Source organism: Lagenorhynchus albirostris, chromosome 16 (assembly GCF_949774975.1).
Source record: "Lagenorhynchus albirostris chromosome 16, mLagAlb1.1, whole genome shotgun sequence".
Lineage (NCBI taxonomy): Eukaryota > Metazoa > Chordata > Mammalia > Artiodactyla > Delphinidae > Lagenorhynchus > Lagenorhynchus albirostris.
Window position 1 is genome coordinate 22,872,732 of NC_083110.1, and position 27,014 is coordinate 22,899,745.

General features: G+C 46.4%; 1 protein-coding gene across 1 annotated transcript in view; it reads left to right on the top strand.

Moving 5' to 3' along the window:
- ADAMTS14 (ADAM metallopeptidase with thrombospondin type 1 motif 14) overlaps window positions 1-27,014 on the top strand; it is a 129,645-nt gene that overhangs the window by 6,345 nt on the left and 96,286 nt on the right. Inside the window, exons 4-6 of the mRNA XM_060126946.1 lie at window positions 9,686-9,774; window positions 9,911-10,012; window positions 13,574-13,688. Coding sequence (XP_059982929.1) covers window positions 9,686-9,774; window positions 9,911-10,012; window positions 13,574-13,688 — 306 coding nt within the window. The remainder of the gene's footprint in view (window positions 1-9,685; window positions 9,775-9,910; window positions 10,013-13,573; window positions 13,689-27,014) is intronic.

Sequence of the window (27,014 nt, forward strand, 5' to 3'; positions counted from 1 at the left end):
TCTTTCTGAGGGTTATTTTTTCTGGTATTTTAGTTCTAGCTTACTTTTCCTCTACTAAATTAGTCATTGGTACTATTACTTGATACAGTCAATGTTTGTTTATATTTACCTACACATTTATCAAGTTCTTTTCTCATTATTCTCTGGGCTTCCTTTGGGGATAATTCTCCTTTTTCTTAAAGTGCACACATTAGAAGGGCGTCAGTGGGTGTCTCTGGTGGCACACACTCTCAGTTTCTGTTTGCCTGAAACGTCTTTGTTGCGCCCTTGTTTTTGAATCATAATTTCAGCTGACTGACACTTTGACGTTATTGCTGGTTGACATCTCTCAACACTTTGAAGTTACTTCACTGTTTCTGGCTTCCATTGTTGCTGTTGTTTAATTGTCATTACTTTTATAGAGAATTTGTGGTTTTGGGTTGGGGAAGCACTGTTTTTAAGATCTTTTCATTTTTGATTTTCTGAAATTGTACAACAAAGTATGTATCCAGATATGAATTGCTTTTATCTTGTTTGGGATTTGTTCTTCCTGTACCTGAGGATTCACATCTTTCATCATTCTGGAAAATGATGAAAACATCTTGGCCATTATCCCTTCATATATTCCATCTCCCTCATTCTCTCTCTCTCTCTCTTTTTTTTTTTTTTTTTTTGCGGTACGTGGGTCTCTCACTGTTGTGGCCTCTCCCGTTGCGGAGCGCAGGCTCCGGACGCGCAGGCTCAGCGGCCATGGCTCACAGGCCCAGCCGCTTCGCGGCATGTGGGATCTTCCCAGACCGGGGCACAAACCCGTGTCCCTTGCATCGGCAGGCGGACTCTCAACCACTGTGCCACCAGGGAAGCCCCCATTCTCTCTATTTTTGACTTTTGCAATTAGCAATATAATAGGCCTTCTCACTCTCTCTTCCTGGTCTGTTATACTCTTTCTTGTCTACTTTTTGTCTCTCTGTACTGTGTTCTCATTATTTTTCTCTAGTTCTTTGTTTCAGTTCACTGATTCTTGCTTTAGCTTTGTCTAATGTGCTATTTAGTCCATCCATTGAGTTTTTAAATTAGGTAATACATTTACCAAGATTCAAAAATCAAAACAATATAAAAAGATATATAGTGATTAAACTCCTTCCTGCTCCTTTACCCACCTGCCCCCGCTCTAACTTACCTCCACAGGTGCCACTTTTTTCCTTTTCTTTTTTCTTATTTTTAGTTTCTTTGGTGTCTTCTCAGAATTTTTTCACACTGATACAAGCAAATACTAGTAGAAATGTTTTCTTATTTTCTCCCTTTCTCACACAAAAGGAAGCATGTTATACGTCTTGCTTTGTACTTTGATTTTGTTATTAAATAGTATAGTTTGGAGATATTTACATATCAGCACATAGTTTCCTCATTCTTTTATTTTTAAACACTTGCATAGTATTTTATTATATGGATGAACAATAACTTATTTGACCAGCCTCCTATTGATGGACATTTGAGTTCTTTACAGTCATTTTCTCTTACAGACAATGCTGCAGTGAATAACCTTGTACATATCTTATTTTGGATATGTGCAGGTGTATCTGTGTATAAATTTCCAGAGGTTGAATTGCTGGGTCAGAACCTTATATATGTTCAATTTTGTTATAAGCTACATGTATACATGCACACATGCATACACATATACATATATATATACATATGTTACACATATACATATAGAATATATATATACATACATATGTACATATATACATATATATATACCCTCCATAGGGCTGGCATCAGTTTTCACTCCTACAGCAATGCATGAGTGGACCTGTTTTCCTTAGCCTTATCTACGGAGTATGTGGTCAAACTTCCAGATTTTTGTCTAGTTCATTTTTACTTTCAATGATTTATTATTTACTTATAAACTCTCTGTTTCATTCTGTTCCAACTTTTGTGATTATGTTTTCTATTCCTTTAAAAAAGTTTAGAAACATTCAAACATACTCATTTAAAGTTTTATGTCTAGTCATGCCAATACCTGTAACCCTTGGTGTATCAAATCCTTTATGTTGTTATATCAGCTCACTCCCCCCTCTTAGTGGCTTGCATCCTTGAGCGTTTTGCTTGTAAGTTTAGATTGTGAGCTCATGCTTGATTGCCTTTATTTGTGGGAATCCCACAAAGCCTGGGTTGAGAAATTCCTCCAAAGTAGGTTTGCTTTGGTTTTATGAGGCACCTCCCAGTTTTACCAACCCATCTATTTGTATTAATTTTTTGGCTTGGCATACTAACCCATACATGTGGTGTAAATTTGAACCTCAAATGAAGGGGGAGGGGTAGGTCTGTGGTTATGATGTTTTAGGAGAGATTTTGTCCTTCCACTCAGATTTGAGAGTGAGACAAACAAATATCTTTCTTGACTCCCTTTCCCAATAAATACTTTCTCTTTCTAGTCTCCCCTTTCATTGACATTATTAACCCTTTGAGCAGTTATTTAGGTTTTATGTGGGATGATCTCAGCTTCATTTCCCCTACCCCACCCCCGTCCTTAAGACATGATTGCCTTTTACTCCTCTGGTCATTATAACTTGGGCTCTGGTTTTCCTGGATAGGCACATGCCCTCAGGGCATCCATGGCTGGTCTGCCTGCTTTCCTCCCTAGTTATTACTTCTTTGGTTTTGGCTCCTTGGGATTTCTCTTACTTATTTTAAATCTCATCTATGTTTTCTGATACATGTCACTATATTTAATTTGACCTTTCTAGGTGTTTTGCAGCAGGGGAGATTTTAAGGATAATTATTCTATAGTATTTGATCTCACAAATATTATTCATTCAATAAATGTTTTATTCATATTTATTCAAATATTCCTATTATTCAAATAAAATAGCACCTACTATGTGCTAGACTATTTTATTCTATTTTTTCTATTTTATTCCAAAAGATTCAAAAGCCTCTGATAAGTATAGCAACCACCAGCGAATTCATACACCATTAAATTAATGGAAAGTTTTTCCTGTTTTAACAAAGAGATCTAAGCATGGTGGATGCTGACATTTTCATGTGAAATCAACCCAACTTGGACAGCACTGAGAGGGCATTTGTAACACCCTTGCTTTGAGGTTCACCCCACCACATTAATATCTACTGAGAAGTCTCTATTAATAAAACAGGAATCTAGAATGCTAATGTGTACATCATAGAAATGAGTAGTAGAAGTAGAATCTCCTGCTTTTTTTTTTTTATCAATAGAGATAATGAGGGTTGCTGTAAGGATATATTACTGTGGGAATCTTTCAGAGTGCTGGAACTACAAAGACATCAGGCTCCTCCCTCTCTCCTGTCCTTTCTGTATTTCTCTTTCAGACTTTGCAGTCTTTCGTCTCCTCTTCTTTCTCTGCTCCGTTCTTCACTTTTCACTAGGTGCCTTCTTGGGTCACTCATTTGCTTCAATGGTCCCTTCATGGCTGTTTAAACATGGCAGCCCAGCCTTCCCAGTTGGCTCCCATGGCTCACTCTTTTGATTTTGTATAGCATGGACTTTACAGTTTACAAAGACTGTCACATACGTTATTGAATGTACCCCTAACAATGTTGTGACATAAGCAGAATGTTGTTATTCCTAATTATTTTATTTAATGAAAGACTGAGACCCAGCAAGAAGAACTTGCCCAGCATTACACAGCCAACAAGTGACAGAGCAGGGACCAAACCCAGGTTTTATGGCTTAAGGCTGGGTCTTTCTCAGAAGCCCAGTTCACATACAGCTGCCTAGTAAGCCCACGTCCAAGTGAAATTCCAACATCTGGAAAAATTGGATTTCTAACTGACCAGTGAGCTCCCAATTTTCTGATATTTCTATTAAAGAACAGTAGGTCTGGGATTTCTCTGTGAGAGTGGTGGCCTCAGATTATAGAGTTTAGAAAATTGATGTGGGTTTTGTGAATGTCTTGAGGGCCATGCTTGGCCATGTCTGGGAGTTTTGTATACTAGTGGCCAAGGGCTTGTGAAAATTTAAACGTCTCACTGAGCTTAAAGCTGAATGGAAAAAAAAAAAAAAAAGAAGCTCTGAGTAAGTGTCTGACTAATGGCTCTTTGGAAGAAAGAGAGCAGTGTAGGAGACTTTTCCATGTGCCTTTCAGCTAGAAAAGTTTTGTCTTAAAACCCTGAAGCCTTATGCATTTGACCAGCACAAAGTACTGTGCACATTCATCTATTGTAACTCACCCATGAAGTCTTTACTGACCACCTACTATATGCTAGGTGCTGATGATTACAGAGCCACACAACATAGGATTCTATCTTTAATGGGGACTACAGTCCGGAGAAGTTTTAGCACCGTGGCTGAATTTATAGTCTTGGGAGCCAGACTGCCTGGTCAAAATCACTGCTGTATCCCAACTAACAATCAGCCTTGGATAAGTATCTAATCTCTTTAAGCCTCAGTGTCCTCATATGTAAAATAAGGCCAATAATTGTACCTATCCCACTATGCCTATAACTCAGAGTATTGCTGTGGAGATTAAAAGGTAATGTATGTACAGGGCTTAGCACAGAGTAAAAGATCTAAATAAAAGGTAGGTCATTGGCATAAAATTTTAGAGGGGGTTTGGGATATGTGGCTTAGAAATGAGGAGCTTCAGTGGTCCAGAGTAGTGGTTTTAGGTTCAGTTAACCCACTGATGTCACAGGACTCAGACGCTCTTGACGGATTGGTAGGTGGCAGACATGGCGCATTGGTAGGTGGCAGACATGGTTTTCAGGGGGCGGGATAGCAGGAGCAATGGCATGGAGGCAGGAAAGAGAGAGACCCACATCAAGGAAATAGCTTGTGTTTATGAGTAGGACTAGTATGTAGGAAAAATGGGTAGGTATTAATGATTATAATTATTATAAATATCCCATATTTAACACTATCTGCCAGGCACCTTGAGAAGTGCTTTAAAATTATGATGTAAATGAATCCTCCCAGTAGCACATGAAATCTCCCCATGAAACGTTGAAAGTTGCCAGCCAAATATCCGTTTTAGGACAAAGCCCTACACTGAGGAGAAATGGCTGGGAGTGGAATCCAAACCAAACAGGACAATGAGGAACCAAGTAAAGAGAAGATCCAGATGAAAGTAGGGGAGTGTAACAGGAAGCAGTTCTCAAACTCCTCCGAAGCCACATCTTAAAGCCATTTTCCAGTACAACAGAAGGGGGAGCCCTAGAGCCATGAATCTTGGCCAAGAAATCTGCCCATTCTTCCTATTCAGGAGTACAGGGAAACCTACCTCACTTAAACACGGGAAACAGAAAAGAGTTGAGGGAAGGAAGCCAGCCCCACTCAGTGTTCTAATAAGAAAAGGGACTAATGAGCATAAACAGGTCCTCAGACAATGAGGTTCTCTGGAAAGGCATGCGTACAAAACAAATGACATTTTTACTTTCATATTTCAAAATCAGCTAAAAGAATTTTTTTGAAAAATGACTGAAATTAAAGCATAACACAGGATCATAAAAATTCATAAATGAGGGGCTTCCCTGGTGGCGCAGTGGTTGAGAGTCTGCCTGCTGATACAGGGGACACGGGTTCGTGCCCCGGTCCGGGAAGATCCCACATGCCGCAGAGCGGCTGGGACCGTGAGCCACGGCCGCTGAGCCTGTGCGTCCAGAGCCTGTGCTCCGCAAGGGGAGAGGCCACAACAGTGAGAGACCCGTGTACCGCAAAAAAAAAAAAAAAAAATTCATAAATGAGATAATTGGACAAAAGGAAGACTTGAAAAGAGTTCACGTAGAATTTAGTAAGGAGAAACTATTTTTCTTTTCTAAAAAGAAAAACCATCTCAGAAATGAAAACTAGAGTGAATACCAGAGTGAATAAATAACACAAATAATATCATAAGGGAAATAGAAGATGAAAAGAAGGAAAAAGAAATAAAAATAAACTGGAGAATGGGGGGAGAAAAGATATGAGAGAAAATGATAGGTATGGAAGAGAAGATCCAGCCCGTATATAAAAGAGCATCTTCTTTTAAGGGCACATTGAACATTTCTCTAAATTGTTTATCTATTGGGCCATAAAATAAGTCTCAAAAGTGGAATCAATTTCAATGGATTGAAAGTTTACAGAGAATGCTCTGTTATCTGATGGATTTAGCTAGAAATCAATAACAAGAACAAAAGAAAATCCCAAGATGTTTGGAAATCAGCCAATATCTTTCAATATGACCCTGAGACAAAGAGTAAATTAGAAAATACTTTGAACTGGATGATAATAAAAATATAAAATGCTAAAATATGTGGGATGTGACAAAAGTCAAGCTTCGAGGGAAATTTATAGTCATAAATGCATATATTAGAAAAGGAGAAAGATTTACTATCAATAATTAAAGTATCTATCTCAAGATGCAAAAAAGGGCAACAGATTAAATCCGAACAGTGTAGGAAGGAAATAATAAAGAGAAGAAATTAATGAAACAGAAAGCAGATATACCATAAAGAAAAATCAATAGCCATAGTTGTTTTTTCTAAATGACAAATAAAATTTATTAACCTTTAGCAAGACATATAGAAAAAGAGAGAGAAGGCACAAATTAAAAAGATCAGGGGAAAAAAAAAAAAGATCAGGAATGAAAAAGGTGATATCAGTACAGAGCCTACAAACATTAAAAAGATCATAAGATATTATGGACAATTACATGCCAATAATTTTGACAATTTAGGTAAAATCAATATTTTCTTAAAACCATAGCTTACCGAAACTAACATGGAAAGAAATAAAAAATCAGAATAAGCCCATACCTAAAAATAAATGCTTTTCCTTTTTAAAATTAAGATTTGTGTACCATAAAAGTCACCCTTTTAAAGTGTAAAATTTAGTGGCATTAAGTACATGCATAGTGTAGTGCAACCATTACCACTATCAGTTCTAGAACATTTTCCTTACCCCCAACAGAAGCCCATATCCAGCAACTAATCCACTTTCTCTCTCTGTGGGTTTGCCTATTCTGGAAATTTCATATACATGGAATCATATGATATATATATGTGACCTTGTGTGTCTGGATGCCTTCACTTAGCATAAGGCTTTCAAAATTTATCCATGTTGTAGCATTTATCAGTACTCTATTCTTTTCATCTCTGAATAATATTCCATTGTATAGTTATACCACATTTTGTTTACCAATTATCATGTGATGGGTTGTTTCCACTTTCTGACTATCATGCACAACGGGGCTATGAGTATTCACACAGAAGTTTTTGCGCGGACATACATTTTCATTTCTTTGAGGTATATACCTAGGAGTGGAATTGCTGGGTCACGTGGTGACTCTAGGTTTAACTTTTTGAGAAATTGCCATCTGCACGTGGGAAGTTGCATCTCGTTGTGGTTCTGATTTGCATTTCTGTAAGGACTAATGATGTTGAACACCTTTTCATGTGTTTATTGGTCATTTTGTATATCTTCTGTGGAGTAATGTCTATTCAAATACTTTGCCCATTTAAAAATTGAGTTATTTGTCTTACTGTTGAGTTGTAAATTTCTTTTATATATTCTGGATATTAGACCCTTTTCAGATATATGATTTGCAAAAATTTACCCCTGCTCTGTGGGTTGTCTTTTTCACTTTCTTTTTTTTTTTTGCGGTATGCGGGCCTCTCACTGTTGTGGCCTCTCCCGTTGCGGAGCACAGGCTCCGGATGCGCAGGCCCAGCGGCCATGGCTCACGGGCCCAGCCGCACTGCAGCATGTGGGATCTTCCCGGACCAGGGCACGAACCCGTGTCGCCTGCATTGGCAGGCGGACTCTCAACCACTGCGCCACCAGGGAAGCCCTTTTTCACTTTCTTGATATTGTTCTTTGAAGCACAAAAGTTTTTAATTTTGATAAATTTCAGTTTATTTATTTTTTTCTTTTGTTGCTTATGTTTTTGGTGTCAAATCTAAGAAACAATAGCCTAACACAAGGCAGGATTGCCTAATCCATGAGGATTTATACCTAAATTTTCTTCTACGAGTTTTTTAATATTAGATTTTAGCTTTAGGTCTTTGATCCATTTTTTTTTTCAGGTGATAAATTAATTTTTAAAAAATATCCTAAGAAAATCTCCAATATTAGAAAGAAAAACACAACTGCTATCAATGATAAACATTATCATGAGAAGACATCAGTATGGATATGGAAAATCTACTCCTAAAGCATACAGAGCACAGTCTGAGTGAAGTTGTAATGGTGGAATAAATAGAATTCCTGCTTGCTATTATTTTTTCCTTTCAACTTTATTGAGAAATAATTGACATATCTTGTAAGTTTAAGGTGTATGTACTGCATGATTTGACTTACCTATGTTGTGAAATGATTACCACAGTAAGTTTAGTTCACATCCTTTGATCCATTTTGAGTTAATTTTATATATGATGTGAAGTGAAGGTCCAACCTCATTATTTTTCCCTGTATATATAGCAAGTATGTATTCCCAGACCATTTGTTGAAAAGACTAATTTTTCCCTACTGAATGGTCTTGGCACACTTGTTGAAAATCAATTGGCTATAAAAGCATGTGTTTAGGGAATTCCCTGGCAGTCCTGTGGTTAGGACTCCGGGCTTTCATTGACGAGGGTGTGGGTTCAATCCCAGATCAGGGAACTAAGATCCTGCATGCCGCAGAGCGTGGCCAAAAAGGCATGCATTTATTTCTGGGTCCTCAGTTTTATTTCACTGATATACCTCTATCTTATGCCACACATAAGAACCTTATGAAGGTCATTCTGAAGGGGCAAGACCTCCAGTTACCAGGAGTGTTTTATTTCCACCATCAAGCTTCTATTGTGTCTGCATGCACTGGCCTTGGAGTCAACTTATCCTCTCCTGTGGCTTCCATTGCCACCCCAGAGGCTGATGATACTCGGATTTCTCCCCAGCCCAGGGATCTGGGGTGGGTTCCATGGGCTGAGTTCCAGAAACCTCAAACCTTTGTTCCAAGAAACTCTTCCCTTTCCCTTCTGAACTTCTCTTCCCCATTTCAGGGGGTGATTCCCACCTGCTCCCAGTTACCAAGACAAGAACCAGTGGGATTATCTTTATTTGCTCCTCGTCCCTCCAGCCCCTTCCCTCAATCCATCAACAGCTGTGTATATTCATCCAGCCTCTTGGGTTTGCGTACCCTTTCCTAGACCTGCAGCCGGTAGGGTCAGTCCTCCTCATGTCACCCATGGCCTGTTGCACAGACCCTCATGTGCTCAGATCCTCTCCTGTAGAACAGGTTCATTCCCTGTCCAACCACCTTCCGTGCCTCCCTATCAACTAACGGATAAACATCCAACTTGGGAAGGGAGCCAAGTAGGAGCTAGGCATCTGGAGGGTATAGAATCATGCAAGCAAAGGAGCTGGCAGTGAGGGGAGGGTGCATACTGTGGTATTGGAGGATTAAAGTTCAAATTTAAAAGTATTGTTTTGAGCATCTATTGGGGCAGACACTGTGTTAAGCCCTTAATGTGCATTATCTCATTTAATCCTTACGCAAGGTCACGTAGTAGGCAGCAGAGCTGGGGTTTGAACCCAGGTGGGCTCAGTCCAGAACTCCTGCACTTAACCACCAGATGGCTTCTTTGCAATGTTGCCGGCAGCCAGTCTTGCACAGGGGGCAAAGTGCCAAGAAGGAGAGCAATCCTTGCCTGAACAATCTCTCGCCCTTTTCCCCCGCATTTTCTTGTCCTGCTTCTCATTTTGCAGATGAGGAAAGTGAGGCTGAGCGGTCCCTCAGCCAGCGGGAAGCAGAGCGGGGACTGACACAGACCATCCGACCCCAGAGCTTCCTGGGAGTGTGATCCAACATGACGAACGTGGCACTGACCGAGGAGTGGGGAGGCCTGGCTTCCAGGTTGGTGCACTTGTTTATGCATGAACTGGAGGCGATGGGAAAGTGTCCTGAGTGTCCGCCTCTCCATCCGTGCCCAGACTAGCCCTGCCTACTGTTGCGAGGCTGTTGCGAGGCCCAAGGAGCTAGAGCCGGTCAAGTGCTCTAGGGACCGGAAGCACGCTGTGCGTGAAGAAAGGCCGGTGAGCAAACCTCAGGGGTCCTTACTGCTGTCCAGCGAGGCTGAGGGAGGAGCGTGTCTAGGTGCCCGGAGAAAAGACTAGACCATGAGGGAGGAGGGTCAGGCTTGAGCTGAAGGTGAGAAAACAACTGTTAATGAGTCATCCTTAACAGAATCATCCTGTTATGAAATGAGCATCCTTCAGAGGTAGTGAGCTCCCAACACTGGGGAGGGGCAAGCAGCTGCTGGAGGGTGTGCACTGGGGGGGACAGGAGATGAGTCATCTCAGTTCTGACCAGTTCATATGGAGATTCTATCTTTCGGAGAGGCTGTGCTTCTCAATGCAAATGGAGTTCTGAGAGTAGACCCTACTATATTTGAAAGTTGATTGTCAACAAGTGGGGAAAATGCTATTTTAGGTTGACCAGTGTATTTTAAAAATTGAAGAATAGTTGATTTACAGTGTTTCAGGTGCACAGCAAGGTGATTTAGTTATACATATATATTTTTTTCAGATTCTTTTACATTATGGGTTATTACAAGATATTGAACTTAGTTCCCTGTGCTATACAGGAGGTCCTTATTGTTTATCTATTTTATATATGGCGGTGTGTATGTGTTAATCCCAAACTCCTAATTTATCTTCCCCCCTTACCCTTTTCCCCTTTGGTAACCATAAGTTTTTATTTTCTATGTGCGTGTGAGTCCATTTCTGTTTTGTAATAAGTTCATTTGTATCATTTTTTTTTAGATTCCACATATAAGTGATATCATATGATGTTTGTGTTTCTCTGTCTGACTTCCCTTAGTACGATAATCTCTAGGTCCATCCACGTTGCTGCAAACTGCATTATTGTATTCTTTTTTATGGCTGAGTAATATTCCATTGCCTATAGGTACCACATCTTCTTTATCCATTCCTCTGTCAATGGACATTTAGGTTGCTTCCATGTCTTGGCTATTGTAAATAGTGCTGCAATGAACATTGAGGTACACGTACCTTTTTGAATTAGAGTTTCCATCTTTTCTGGATATGGGCCCAGGAGTGGGGTTGCAGGATCATATGGTAACTCCATTTTTAGTTTTTTAAGCAATGTCTGTACTGTTTTCCATAGTGGCTGCACCAATTTACATTCCCACCAACAGTGTAGGAGGGTTCCCTTTTCTCCACACCCCCTCCAGCATTTATTATTTGTAGACTTTTTGATGATAGCTGTTCTGATCGGTGTGTACCAGCAGATTTTTTTGTTTGTCTTCATTTGGTTTGGGGAAGAGCTAAAAGATAGAATTTATCTTTGGGTTAAAGATGGAGCTTTGGTTAAAAATAAAAACCACTTTTGGGCTTCCCTGGTGGCGCAGTGGTTGAGAGTCCGCCTGCCGATGCAGGGGACACGGGTTTGTGCCCTGGTCCGGGAAGATCCCACATGCTGCGGAGCGGCTGGGCCCATGAGCCATGGCTGCTGAGCCTGCGTGTCCGGAGCCTGTGCTCCGCAACGGGAGAGGCCACAACAGTGAGAGGCCCGCGTACCGCAAAAAAACCAAAAACCAAAAAGCAAAAAATCCACTTTAAAATGGGCCTTTGGAGAAGAGGAAGAGAATAGACCAGATCCTGAGGGACCTTGGGGTCAGGCCTGCGGGTCTGAGGTGGGCGGTGAGGGACAGAATTGTCTTCCCTGTGACTGGCTCCCACAAGAGTCTTCAGGGCCTGGCCTCTGGGGGTGGAGTGGGGAGTGTGATTGTCTCCTGTCCTACCCAGGGTGGGTAACATGCAACATGTCAGCAAGCGGAGGACATCTGGGGATAGCGAGTCAGGAGCCTCTGTAGAGGTGGGCCGCCAGCAGACTCCACGGGCTTCAGATCCAGGGTCCCGCTGAAAGCGTTCTTTGCTGTGGCATAAGGCCCTCTTGAGGATTATAGGAAGGTTTTTGTTGAATGTCATATTCCAGTGGCTGGTACACCTCTTTCTTCAGTTTCCACCAAGAGAGAAATACACTCACGACAGGCATTTTTGTTGTTCCGTGGAACCCCAGAGCAGCTTACTAATCTCAGAGGGACCCGGAACTTTTCCATGAGTAGACCCACCCGGAGAGGGTTATCAGGACTGAGGTGGGTGACAGGGAGGCCAGCTCTGTTTGGTTCCCAGTGCAGGATGGGGAGGATGGAAGGAAGGCCCCTAAGTGGTCTCAGGAGATTTGGGGTTAGAGCAAAGTCAAGTTCATTGCAGCCCCTTCACTCCCTGGACAGCAAGGGGCTCTGAGCAGGACAGGCCGGGGCTGAGAGCCACCCAAAGCCCACATCACAGGATCCAGGTAATTAGCAGCAGGCTGTCCTCCTTCTCAGAGCCCAGCAGCTCTAAGAATAAACCCCGTGGTTCTCAGTGCCCGGCACAGCATTGGAGGGACCAGTTACGGGTTGTATAAGGATTCGTGAATTCATTGCCCAGCCAGGGCATCTGGGGAAGACACCTTTACAGAGCACCTGGTGGAATAAAAAGCGGGGGAGATCTCATCCCCATCCCACCTCCTCCCAGTAGCCCTTGATCTGCCCCGTCAGCCACCTCCTATCCCTTTATTTCCCTGGACGAAGGGCCTCAGCAGAGCTATGTCCCTTGCATTTCAGCTTCCTGGGAACCCAGATGTCTCTGGTTGCTCTTGGGGAAGGCCGCAGGCCCAGCCTTTGGGTGGGATGAGCCCTCCCCACAAGCCCCACTGCAGTTCCTGAGAGCGCCCCCAAGGCTTCCTGAGGGCTGTAGCACAGGCACCCGGCTCCTCTCAGGCGTGGGGCGCCAGTCACCTTGCACACGAACTCCAGGGTCCCTTCACTGAGGGAACAGGTGTCTTTGACCTCCGACTTCTGTGCAGTAAGCTTGGGGTCACAAGAGCCAAGGTAGTCATCGTCCCAGCCAGAGTCCTGCACCCTCAGGTCCCCCCACCCCCTGGGCAGGGCGTGTCGTCCACCTGGGGTGATCGTTGTACCACACCATGCCGGTCCTCAACTCCTGGCCGCCAAAAAAGACCTTCAGATAGGCGTCCGTGGCAGTGGTCCAGTCTCCCCACAGACCTGTCACCAGGAAGTTCATGACCCCCAGGCGGGCCAGCCCCTTCTGCTGGGACAGCAGTCCTGGTTGGTGGCCGCCGAGCCATGGCACAGGCACTGGCACAGGTCACAGGGGCTCTTTCACTGTCCCTCTAAGGAGCCAGGAAGAACCTTGTGGAAGCCACATAGGTAATGGATGTGGATGAGCCTATAGGTGTGATTTTGTTTAATGTTGCCCCCGATTATGAAAGCAATACTTACTCACGTTGAAAGTTTGGAAAGTACAGAAAAATCATTTAAATAACATAGTAAATGCTCTCTCAGCCTAATTCTCCATCAGTATCACCAACCACATCACTGACCCCCCTGTTAGTAAACTAGCACTGCTGGATCCGTCCTCTCCCAGGAAGGCTCCCGTGAGGCATCCTGAGTGGCCTCTGCTCATCCCCCCGTCTCCGTCTCTATGCTTCTCATTGCAAATAGAACATTGCTTCTTCTTCCTCCTTCCCAGCATTACATTCTCCTTGACCTTTCCCCCACCCAGCAGGCCTCACCCCTGCAAGAAGCAACACTCCACCAAGTTTGTGCTGAAGCTGTACTGGTTCTGGAACATTGGCCAACTTCCTCGGGAGTGCGGGAGAGCTGGATTTGGCCCTGGCCAGGTAACACTGGGAGCTGGAGCTGTAGGTGGGCCAGTTGGTGGGGGCCAAGGGCAGGTGCTGGAGAGAGCCCCACTGCAGGCATCGTGTCAGAGGGTGCAAGTGCCGTTGGGCCACAGAAAGTGCTATGTGTCCTCCAGGAAGGATCCCAAGTGCCGTAGGATGGTCGCATCCATGGGCTCCCCCGCCGGCCACAAGCAGGGCAAATGGGCCGCAGTAGGAGGGGGATGCCTGGGAGGAGCTGTGGAGACAGGAGCATCAGCTCACGTGGAGCTGAGCCCGAGAAGGAAGTATAAGAGCATATAAGTATATAAGTATAAGGTCTCTGCAGCTTCTCACCTCCTTCCCTCCTCAGCCTCTCCACACACCGCTGACTCAGCCACACCTGCCCTCTTTCTAGCACCTCCACCTCCAGCACGGGCAGGTTTCCTTGGCAACAGTGGAGTGAGTGTGGGGTGTGAAGCAGGAGCTGAGAATGGCTTCTCTGAGGGTACTTAGGGGCTCTCTGGAAGGGAATAGGCCCCATTCTGAAGCCAGTGGCTCCTGGTCACTGTTAACTGAACTGGACTTGGGTCTGCTCGCCCGACATGAAGCAAAACCAATCTGCTGACCCTGGGTTGTGGTGAAGGAAAGTACAGTGTTTGTTGCAGAGTGCCAAGCAAGGAGAATGGGCAGCTAATGCTCAAAAGACCCAACTACCTGATGGCTTTCAGGCAAGGGTTTCTACAGGCACATTAGGGGTGAGGGTTGCAGGGTGTGTGATCAGCTTGTGGACATTCTCTGATTGGTTGGTGGTGAGATAACAGGGTGGTATTTCAGGAATCTCAATCATCAATTTTCTCGTTCCAACCTGTCTGGGGTCTATGTTCTGGTGGTCATCACGCAGTTAACTTCTTCTACCTGGTGGGGGGGGCGGGTCTTAGTTTCTGCAAAACAACTCAAGGATATGTGTTAGGATATTATCTATAGCCCTTGAGGAGGAGCTGAGTGTCCTTGACTTTGTTTTATGGCTAAGCTATTATTATTTTGTTTTGTTTCACTGCTTTCCTTTGTTTTCCTCTAATTATTAACTGATTACGTTTGCTCTTTGGAACTCGGGGAATTCCTAGGAGGCTAAAACTTTTCAAAATATAAGCAAGAAGCGGGGGACATGGGAGGTCTGACCCAGGAAGGTGCCCTCAGGGCCTGCTCGATTTCATGACCAACCATCGCAGTTTGCCGAACAGGGACTTTGAATGCTACAACTGGAAAAGTCCTGGGCAAACCAGGATGAGTTGCTCACCCTTGTCACGCACCCAGCCAATGCTTAATCTGATCTGTGAGCAATAGGACAGGGGACCTCTAGATGCTGTAGACCCACCCGGCTCTGGCCCCACTGTGGTCCCTACATCTTTGGGACCTTGGGTGTTCTGTTGAATGGGTTCCAGCGCTGGCTCTGTGACCATGGGCCAGAGCCTCTGTTTTCACATCTATAAGCAGGAGTATTGATACCCACTTGCCCAGCGAAGCACACAGGATCGTTGTGGATATGAAAGGACCTAGTGGGGACCCCTGACAGGCGGCTGCTGGCATTGTGGTCATCTTCACCCCTGTTCTCATTCTAGTGTAGGGAGCTTAGAAAACTGAGCCCAGCCTGTGGTCACCATGTCCTTACCCTGCTGCAGCTCTGTGTACTTGCTCTGCTTCCAAGCCTTTCTGATGGAAGCACGTTTCTGGGCCATTTAATCATTGCCTCTCTCACCTGCACAGCTTAGTATAGTTTAAAAGGGCTTTCACATCCATGCACAGTCTTACTTGGTAATTTCTCAATTTCTCATTTACAGAGCACAGAATATACCAAAGCCCCCAGACCTGTGTGTCTGAGTATTTTGTCATCCTCATTTAGAGCAAGAATACTAAATGCAGTCAGAATAACAGCTGACATTTGTTGAGTTCTTACGATGTGCCACGCACTCTGCTAAGTACTTTGTATACAGTAACAGTCTGATACACCAGCTCTGTGATTTTCCCACTATACAGATGGGGAAACTGAGACTTGGTGGGGCGGTTGTTTAAGAAACATTCTGTAAATCACAGAGCTGGTAAGTGGCGAGCCAGCGTTGCTTATTTTCCTTAAGTCCTTTGGGATCCTGCAAACCAGGAGCAGTGCATGGAATCCCCCTGCCACAGTATCTACTGCCCGAGTTGGGGGTATCAGGCTGCTGAGGTTGGAGAGACGATGGAAAGAAGGAGGTAGAGTTGGTCGATAGGGCACCCCCTGTTGGTGTGGGTGCCCTGGGCAGGATGTTGGGGAGCTGGGTTGGAATATTAGAGCTTGTGTTCTCCTGCAGTGTGACTTTGGCCAATTCACCTACACTTTCTGCCTTCAGTTTTCCCACCAGAGAAATTGTTGGCATACTAGTTGTCATCATTCACAGCATTGCTACGTTGTGATAGCTTAGCCTTTCCCATGGGTTATCGGGTTAATCTTTGCAAGATCCCTCATGAGTGGGTACCTTTTTTCTTTTCATTTTACGGAGAAGGAAAGTGAGACACTTGAGAGGTGAAGTTACTTGGACCAGGTCACTCAGGTGGTTGGTTAGGCTTGGACCTGGACTTGAACCTGGTGTACTGGGCTTGAACCTGGGCTAGTCTGGTTCCAGAGCCCAGAGCTTTAACCTCTGGGCTGAATTTGTAGAGCCCTCAGGTTCCTACCATCTGGATGAGATCTGGGTTCCACTGGGGCTTTCTGTCTTGTTAGGGTCGGGGAAGTAACATGGATCAAGCAGGAAGAAATCCCAAGGATAGGGGTCCTCTGTGGGCAGTCACATCTGAGTCAGAGGCTGCACCCCGGGGGGACCTCCTTATCAGTTTGATGTGGTCCTGGAAGTCCCCACCCTGTCCCCAGCCTCCTTCCCTCTCCTGGACTCCAGTTACCTGGCTCTACCATCAGCCCTCCCCTGTGTTGTCTTGGATTCTGCTTCTAGATGCTCTAGTCCAAGGCAGAGCTGAGCCAAGGGCAGAAAAGGATGTGGCTCACAGCTCGCCCTTGTGTTTATGGAGGCGGGTAGCGTCTCCTGCTTAGCTTACAGGCTTCCATTGCCCCCACAGTAGCTTTTGGGAGATGTCTATGGCTTTCTGTACAGAACTATCTCCTTGAGGATTTTTGCATAACAAATGGCCCTGCAAGGTGAAGATCTTCTCTCTCCCCAGGGCAGAGGGCAGATTTTTTTTGCTGTGCCCCCAGGGCAATGATTGGGCAGGCTTGCTAGTAGCCCCTTATAAGATTGGAATTTCCTAAACTCAGGGCTCCTCAGCTGTGACCCAAACCCACCGAGGGCATGGCATCCACCCAGGCCCGCCTCCAACTTGGTGGAACTTGGGGGCAAGGGAATGTGAAGCTCATGCAGCTAAGAATGCTGTGAGCCAAAAGGTCCTTGATCTCTGGCCCGGGAGTTTCGTGTCTTCTGTCAGGAAACTGGGGATTGGCGTACAAGGGGGGTGACATCTCAGGCCCTTCGCAGCTTCACAGGTTTGGTGACAAGGATGGGTGCTGATGGAGACGTATCTTTCTGGAAGAGGAGAGGATAAGAGCCCGACAGAGGCAGCTGTAGTGGGGGGGGGATATACCCCACGGACGTGGTAGCAAAGGCTCTCACCCAAGGGGTTTTGGGGGCATAAATGTTCCCCACTGTCCTTCCTGGTAATGAGGCTGTGGGGCTCGAGGGAGGAGGGAAGTGCGCTGCCCGCCTGTCACTTCGGCTGCTGTTTGCACTGCTGCAGCCAGGAGGAGGAGGAAGGACCAGGCGTCCCCGAGGCTGACAGACAGCGCTGGGTGGATCCAATCTGAGCCCAGGCTGTTGCAGTGCTGCTTGAAACCCAGAGCGCAGGATGGACCGCAGCTGTGGACATTTCTTCCGGTGACGGCTAAATCCACCTGCTTTCTGGGCCATTTGCCCCTTGACAGCGGTGCACCTTCCAAAAGCCGCTCCCTCGGGACTGAGGGAGGGCCCCCCCCCCCCCCCGTAAGGCAGTTAGGTCACCGGGTGTGGCTGCCTCCAGAGAGGGCTCATCTCTCAGCTGCTCTCCGGGCCATGGGGCTGCAGGGGTATGTGGACCTACTTTGATCACTCAGTGGAGGTCGCTTGCTTCCGAGTAGGAGGAAGCTTCCCCTGGGCCAGCTGGAGCGGACTCAGGGAAGCACACGGCTCAGGAGCCCTGGTTCTGCAGCTTGTACTGTGCAGTCTTAGCCTATTTCACATTTGGGTCTTCACTGTGTACCTCAATTCTCCCTGCACTTTGCTCTCTCCATGACCTCGTGTTCTGCGGCTCTCTACCGCTCTGCCGGAGGCTCAGCTCCACTGACCCTAAGTAACCATTCGGGGACTGAGTCAGGGGCCCTGGGAGGGATTTCTGCCCTGCTTCCCACCCACACAAGCCTCCCAGTTTCCAAGGCTGACTTGGCTAATTGATCTGGAGGCCTTGCCAAAAATCGTGTTCTGGAGGCTTGTGGAGCGTGAATGTGCACGGCTGGCTGCAGGGCTCAGCTGGCCTCAGCTGCTCGGAGTTATAAAAAGAACAGAAGTGCTGGTGGCGGTTGGGTGACTAATGGTGACCACTGGGGGTGTTGCCATCAGCTGTTGGGTGAGATGGTGTGTATCCAGCCTCACTGAGTTCCCAAGGCCTGAGTATCCCTGGAGCCTGATAGCCTTTCTCACCTTCCAGCTGGGCCTGCGGGGACTGTTTCTATCAAGAGCTTGATCAGTGCACAGAACTCAGTCAGGCACAGAACTTGATCAGTACCCTGCGGTCTCCTGAGAGCTGGCTGTGGATCCAGCCCAGCTCCAGGCACCATGGGGAGCCACGTGCTATGAGGAACCATTAGGAAGCTAACAATCTGGTGACAAATGCTGTGCTTGCAGACCCTCCAGGAGCTTGGAGAGCGTGGATTCTGGAGTCTGTGAGCCGACTCCAAGTCCCAACTCTGCTGCTTACTTGGGCTGGTTATTAACTTCTCTGGATCTCAGTTTGTCTCATCTGTAAATGGGGACAATCCCTAACCCACGGGGGTTAAATGAATCAAGATGGTAAAATCAACTTTAACTTGACATTGGGTCCTAAGGGAAGGAGATGTTATCCTTGGCTGGGTCACACGTAGGACATCCAACCCTCCCTGCCCCCGCCCCTGGCCGAAGGCTGAGCTGGCCTAGACCAGCCCTAACAGCAGTCTGTGGTAACTGCACTTCGCTCCACAAATGTACCATTATCACTATTATTTAGTAACAGGAGATAGGAGAGGTTCTCTCCTTGGTGACTTTTTTTTTTTTTTTGCGGTACGCGGGCCTCTCACTGTTGTGGCCTCTCCCGTTGCGGAGCGCAGGCTCCGGACGCGCAGGCTCAGCGGCCGTGGCTCACGGGCCCAGCCATTCCGCGGCATGTGGGATCTTCCCGGACCGGGGCACGAACCTGTGTCCCCTGCATCGGCAGGCGGACTCCCAACCACCGCGCCACCAGGGAAGCCCCCTTGGTGACTTTTTACTTAAGCCTGGGTCGGTAAACCATGGTGGTGATGGTCATCTTGGGCACGCTGTAGGAGCCGGCGGGCTTTTCTTTGCGATTAGCTCCCTGCCAATGGGAGCCTGACCTGCAGCTCCCCACACTGGTGCCAGCGTAGACATTTTCTATCCTAATCTAATCTCTAATCCACACGCCCTTCATGGCAATGAGTTCAAACTCTTAGAGGAATCATTGAGCCCCCTGGAGAGAGTGGCTCACCCAGTATGGAGGGCTGAGGGGAGGGAACCTTGATGCTGGTCCATGAAACACGCATCCATTGAGCACCTACTGGGTGCCAAGCTCTGGTGAGACAAAACCTGAGCCAAGAATGGCCCTGTCCTTAAGAAGTTGATAAGAAATGCTTCAACAGGAAATATGTGTCTTTCTCCGGACCACAACAGGAATCTCCTAACACTGCAGCAGACTTAAGAAACCACAAATGATTAATTGATGCATTCATTCGTTGATTCATCCAACATTTACAAAGCATTTACTGTGTTCCAGACTATATGCTAGGCAGTAAGTAAAGGTGGAATGAGATCTTTAGTTCACAGTTATTAAATAGATGGATGATTTCAGCACAGGAAGTCCTACGGACTTGTCCAAGGTATAGACGTGGAGCAGAAGAGGGTGTGATTGGATGATTTGCTGGCTGGGAGAGTGGGAGTAGTTCTATGTCTCGGAGCGTTTCATGGAGGAGGTGACCACTGACAAAGGATTCGAAGGAAGGGTATTGGCCTGCTGGTTGGAGGCGTGGGGCAGAGGCACCCGGGCTGAGGGGTGCAAAGCCCTGGGGGCTGAGTCGTGGATGGTCGGGGCTTAGAGGCACCACAGAGATGATCTCATCTACCCTCTCCTGGTGCAGAGGGCAGCAGGGACTTCCCAGAACTACCCAGTCAGTCAGCAGCAGAGTTCTGACCAGAGCCTGGCCTCCTCACTTCCCAACCAAGTTTTTTTTCTTGCTGAGCAAACGCTAGACATGACATGAAACATCATCTTCCCACTTGAATCACAAGCAGGTATGCATTCAGGTCATCTGAATTTAGCTCAAAGTTTGTAAATGGAGAGCAGAGCTGGAGGGGCTGACTGGGGTCAGAGCTGGGGTCTCTGCAGTGCTTTCCACCGTGCCCAGTACAGAGTTGATGCTCAATAAACGTCTGCAGCCTTCTCCATGGCTGGATGGCGGGTGACAGCCTCTCCCTCTTTTGGAGGTTGCACACATGACAGTTTTCGACTCGCGATGACTTGAAGCTAGGGCTTATGAAAGCTCTGTGCGCTGGAAGGCAAGAATTTCACAGGCAAAGCGTGAGCACCTGGGTTGCCCTCAGTTTGAAAAGGGGCAGGTCATCCTGGAAATGAGTGAACGTAGATTCACCTCCAACCACTCTGCCCTTTGAGTGGTGCAGAGGGCAGGGCCTTCTAAGTCACTCAGGGCTTTCAGTTTTAGGGGCTAAGAAGGAAGCGGAAGTGCCAATAATATTATGCCTTCTCTGTGCTGGTTCTTAAAGAGCTTTCAGACATGGCTGGTGCGGTTAGTGTCTGTTCTTGATGGGAGGCAGATATTTGTAGTCTCATTATCCAGATTTAGAAAACTGAGGCTCAAAGAAGGGCACAGCCCAGGGCAACCTATTGGAGCAAAGTTGGCCTTGAGTAAAGAGAAGTCACCACCACCTGAATTGCATTTCAGAGACTCAATTTCACCACCAGACTGCTACTCCACCGTGTTGACAATATATAGAAACAAAGTAGTATTCTCTGTCCTTCTGAAGTATATCAAATATATATATAAGGCAAATATCTTTTTCTGGAAGATTTATTATTTATTTATTTATTGGCTGCATTGTGTCTTAGTTGTGGTACGTGGGATCTTCATTGAGGCATGCGGGATCTTTCATTGCTGCATGTGGGTTTTTCTCTTCTCTAGTTGTGGCACGTGGGTTCCAGAGTGCGTGGGCTCTGTAGTTTGCGGCATGCGGGCTCTGTAGTTTGCGGCACGCGGGCTCTCTAGTTGAGGTGCGGGAGCTCAGTGGTTGTGGCATGCGGGCTCAGTTGCCCCATGGCATGTGAGATCTTAGTTCCCTGACCAGGGATCGAACCCGTGTCCCCTGCATTGGAAGGTGGATTCTTTACCACTGGGCAACCAGGGGAGTCCCAAAGGTATATATCTTTATATTATAGTTTATATCGATACATAATTATATAACACATTATATAGTTACTAAAGTATGTATTGTATTATATATTAAATATGTTACATATTTATATATAATATATTATACATTTATTTATATACATTATATATAATATTTATAATATACATTTTATAGTATGTATTATATAAACTATATATTTAAATATAAACTATAACACAAAGATCTACCTCTTAATATATGTATATCTGCTGGATTTCAGAAAGACAGACAATCCTGTGATAAGCACCCCCTCCCGCTATATCTTAACATTTTCACCCCTTCAGGCTCTAAATCCTCAAGTACCCAGTACCACAGTGTGAGTGAGGAATTTGAGAGCAGTTTTTACATCTCACTAGCTTTCCAAATCCTAACACTGCTCCTGCCCACTCATAGAAGCTTCTGGTGGCTGCTGGAGCCCTCTGGATGGGCCAGAGCCCTGGACATGGCCTTTTAGGCACCTCAGGGTCGGATCCCTGCCCACTTCTCTCCACCAGCCACAGGGCATGTCCGCCAGGAAGCATCTGCCATCGGTTCACCTATAGGTTTGGAGTCCCTGCTCTGTGCCCTCAAGCACCTGTGCCTACACCCCTCCCAGCAGGTCACCCCCCCAACAGAGCCCCCTTGTCTGTGACCCTCACTATGTTGCAGGAAATAGAGTGAGGCTCAAGAGGATGGTCACGTCCCAGGTCTCAGACGAGTCCCTGGGACAGCCACCAAGCGTGGGTCCTTGGCTTTGCTCAGGAAAGAATTCAAGAATGAGCCATAGTAAAGTGAAGGAAGGTTTATTTAGGGAGATACACACTCCATGGACAGAGTGTGGGCCATCTCAGAAGGCGAGAGTGGCACCAGGGTATGGGGTTGTCAGTGTTTATAGGGTGGGTAATTTCATAGGCTAATGAGTGGGGGGAGTATTCCAGCTATTTTGGGGAAGGGGTGGAGATTTCCAGAAATTGGGCCACCACCCACTTTTTGGCCTTTATGGCCGGCCTTGGGACTGTCACGGCGCCTGTGGGTGTGTCATTTACTTGCTGATGTGTTACAGTGAGCGTATACTGAGGCTCAAGATCTAGTGGAAGTCGACTCATCTGCCATCTTGGACCTATTTGGTTCTTTTTTTTTTTTTTTTAAATAAATTTATTTATTTATTTTTGGCTGCGTTCGGTCTTCATTGCTGCACACGGGCTTTCTTTCGTTGCGTCGAGCAGGGGTTACTCTTCGTTGCGGTGCGCGGGCTTCTCATTGCGGTGGCTTCTCTTGTTGCAGGGCATGGTCTCTAGGCACACGGGCTTCAGTAGTTGCAGCACACAGGCTGCAACTGTGTTGTCGCTTGGGGGCTCTAGAACGCAGGCTCAGTAGTTGTGGCGCGTGGGCTTAGTTGCTCCGTGGCATGTGGGATCTTCGCAGACCAGGGATCAAACCCATGTCCCCTGCACTGGCAGGCGGATTCTTAACCACTGTGCCACCAGGGGAACCCGACCTACTTGGTTCTAATCAGTTTATGTCGTGTCCTCGGGCTATGTCATTCTTTCATTCTTTTAAAGGTTGTGCCCTGCCCCCTTCCCTCCTGTTTCAACTAGACAGTGAGTGCAGAACACACAGACTGGTCTGCCACGGTCACCTCTGACTCCCAGTGTCCAGCACAGAGCTGCGACGGGGGCATGCCAGGAGTTTGTTAGATGTTGGCCACGAGTTGGAAGCCAGAGCAGGGAGAATCTGTGTCCTGGGAGTGAGGAGGCCACCCTGACCATTAGAGCCGCAGAGGGAGACAGGACCAGCTGTGGCATTTTGCTGAATTGGCTCATTTTGGAAAGTTGGAATCAATCTAGGCTTCCCACATAGTAACCATTCACTGCCCTCCCTCCTTTTTCATAGAAACATGATTTGTTCATCTTCTTCAGAGCAGCTATGGCTGCATAGGAGGGCCTTGGCCCTTGTTGGGGACTGGCTGAGGAATGGGCTGAGGGCAATTCTGGACTCTGAGGGCAAACTGCTGCAAGGGGGCCTCTGGAAGCCTTTACCTTGTTCGTCAAAAGGGGCACGAGAAAATGCAGAATTCTGTAGGACAAATGTCCTGGTTTCTTCAATCAAAAAATGGAGAGGAAAAAAAGAGGAGGAAATTGTTTAGATTAGGGGTCAGCAAACCTTCTCTGGAAAGACCAAGTAATAAATATTTCAGTCTTTGCGGGCCATGCTGGCCCTGGAGAAACTGCTCCACTCTCTTTGTAGCAAGAAATGAGCCAAAGAACATGTAAACAAGTGGATGTGGGTGGGAGTGTTTACAGGGCGGTGGCGGGATTTGGCCCTAGGTGTAGTTTGCCCATCCCTGGTTTAGATGAAAAGACTCTTCTGTGACACATCAGCCAAATGCAATGTGTGGACTTTGTTTGGACCCTGATTCGAGCAAACCAAGTCTTAAAAACAAAACTAAACAAAACAAAAAAAGTCATGCCAGTTGGGGCAGTTTTAACAATGATGGGATATAAGATGATCTGAAGAAATTGTGGTTAGGTGTGTTGTTAGGTGTGACAGAAACATTATGGTTTTTGTTGTTGATGTTGTTTTGTTTTTAAAGAAGAGAGAGTCTTTATCTATTAACTACTGATACTAAATGGGAGATAATGCCTGAGATTTGCTTTCAAATAACCCAGGGTGTGGAGGGGAGGAAGTAAAGAAAACGTGATTGGCCAGGGGCTGCTAATGATTGAAGCTGGGTTATGGGTGAAAGTGGGGAGAGGCGGGCCTTCATACTCTTCTGTCATCTTTTGTGTATGTTTGAAAATTTGCATAGTAAAATTTTTTTAAAGTGGGGACAAGAAAGAACTCCCTCTTCCATTGCCTCTGGTGATCTTCGCATCTGGTGAACACATGTTGCCTGGCACTAATGCAGCCATCTTGTGACTCAGAAGGGACAAGCCTGAGGATGAGACTAACCACCAAACATGGCAGAGTGGAAAGAGGAAGGAGCTGGGGTGTCGGATGATTCTTTTGGGTTGCCAAATTAACCAGGCCGGAATGGGCCTGCTGCAGTATTCCATATTACATGGGGTAATAAATGAAGCTATATTTAATTTTGTTGTTGTTACATGTAACTCAACTGATCTGGAGAAAGGAACAGAATGGAGGCCTGGCTCTTCTCTGCTGCAGGGTGCCACCATGGCATCTGAGGGGACAACCAGGATTGGAAGAAAGGCTTGTGAGAAATGGGTCCTTGCCAAATCTCTCCGAGTCCTTCTGTCATACCCAAAGGGCTCCAGGAAATGGGAGTGGTCTCTGCTTTCTGCCTAGTGATGCCGAAAACTTGGCTTCTGTGCACTGGTGCCAAATCAAATCTCAGAGACAGAGTTTTGGGTGAAGTAGAAAAGAATAGGTTTATTGCTTTGACAGGCAAAGGGGGACACAGCGGGCTCATGCCCTCAAAATCTGTGTGTCCCAACCTGGGGGATTTGGTGCGGAGTTTTATAGCACTGGTTCAAAGGTGGGGTCGCTGCTAAGGATCAGGGTGTGTGCAGGGCCTGCGCTCCTTTAATCTGAACTCAGGTGGTCTCCTGATGAGCTTCTGTGGTTCTCGAGGTTATCAAACTGTGACCTCTCTGGAATGACGAATGCTTCATCAAGTACTGTAGTTAACATCTTCCGTTTGTTGGGGGTTTTAGTTCTGCAGAAGAGCTCAAAGATATTGTTATGTGTATCCTTTGAGGTGGAACCAGGACCCTGCCACAAGGCTGCACTATTGTTTCTTTCTTTTTTTCTTTAATAAATATATTTTTTAAAATTAATTAATTTTATTTTTTGGCTGCGTTGGGTCTTTGTTGCAGTGCACGGGCTTTCTCTAGTTGCGGCGAGTGGGGGCTACTCTTCCTTGCGGTGCCTGGGCTTCTCATTGCGGTGGCTTCTCTTGTTGCAGAGCACGGGCTCTAGGCATGTGGGCTTCAGTAGTTGTGGCACGTGGGCTCAGCAGTTGTGGCTCGTGGGCTCTAGAGCACAGGCTCAGTAGTTGTGGTGCATGGGCTTAGTTGCTCTGCAGCATGTGGGATCTTCCCGGACTAGGGCTTAAACTCGTGTCCCCTGCCTTGGCAGGCAGATTCTTAACACCGCGCCACCAGGGAAGCCCTGCACTATTGTTTCTTGATTGCTCCTTCCTGTCTCTGCATCCCCTCACTTCCCTGATTAGCAACCCGTTGAACCTGCCCTTTGGAACTCAGGGAAGGTCATGGAGGCTGAAGCCTATTCCCTACAAACAAGAAACAGGGGACACAGGGTCCTGCTCAGTTTCACTACCTCTCTTGAACCCCAAAGGGCCAGTGTCAGGGGCTGCACTGGACTTTGGCTAGAGGGATGCTGGTATTGTAATTGTAGACCGACAGTTTGGGGAGAGGAAATGGCAGAAGGAGAGTTCCTGAAGGACAGCTGGCCTTTCTGGCATCCTTCCTTACAAGGACAGGGAGACCTCCTCTCCCTGAACCCTCAACACACAGTAACCACGACCACAGAAGGTCTACACACAGGGCACGACAGCATTGTTTCTAACTGATCTCATGGTTCAGCTGGTCTCGGGGGTATCAGCTGTTCTGTAATGCATGACAAATCACTGTGGTTAACTTAGCCCATCCGGGTCTCCTAGATACGGTCATTAGACATTTGCCAAAAAATGTGCAGAGGGAATGCTGGGGGAAAAAGGGAGAAGGGTGATGTGGAGAAGGGCCTGGTTCCTCTGTATGTCCCAGAGCTCTGCCAAGGACTCAGAGTTCACATAAACTCAAGCTCGGGTTTTGGAGACGGGATGGGAGGTGAAGGGGGGGCAGCCATCAATAAGGAACAGGTCACAAATCCTCAGTGAGTTTGTTCTCCGTCCCACTCTTGCCCCTATTTTCAAGGCTATGCTTACAATAATGATCCTTAAATAGGAACATGCATCAGAATGCCCTGGAGGACTTGTTAAAATACAGATTACTGGGCCCCTCCTCTGAGTTCCTGATTAAGCAGGCCTGGGGTGGGGCCTGAGAATCTGCATTGATGACAGACACTGAAGTGATGCCGCTATTCTGTTGCTCCGGGAAACCCTGATTTGAGAACCACTGGCCTAGAACTTCTTGGCAGGACAGTGGCTCTCAGGTATCAGGAAGAAGAGATCCAAACTTTTCTTCATCTTCACTTTGGGCTGAGGTGGGAACCAATGATGAACGGCCAGAGGGGCCTGGTCCTGGGTGGGAGGAGCCTAGAGTGGTGAGGCTCTAAGATCACCTGACCAGGAACCGGGAGTCTTGGGGTATTATTTTGCTCCTGAGTGATTTCACTGTGTGGCCTTGAAAAGGTCACCTCTGCTCTCTGGGCCTCAGTTTAGCCCTTTATAAAATGAGCACATGGCACTTGTCTGTATGTGTTATAGTTTTCACAACAAAAAGGTTTTTTGAAAATAAAAAGGAAGACAAAATGAACTAGGTGACCTCTAAGGGGACGAGGGTCGGGGAATCTCATGCAGGCACCACGTGTACTCAGAAGCTTGTGGGCTGGAATCCAACTTGGGAGTGAATATGCCTGATATTAAGTAGCTGCGAGTACTGCCTGGGGCAGTCGCCCAACCTTGCAGAGCCTGGAAGGGGGA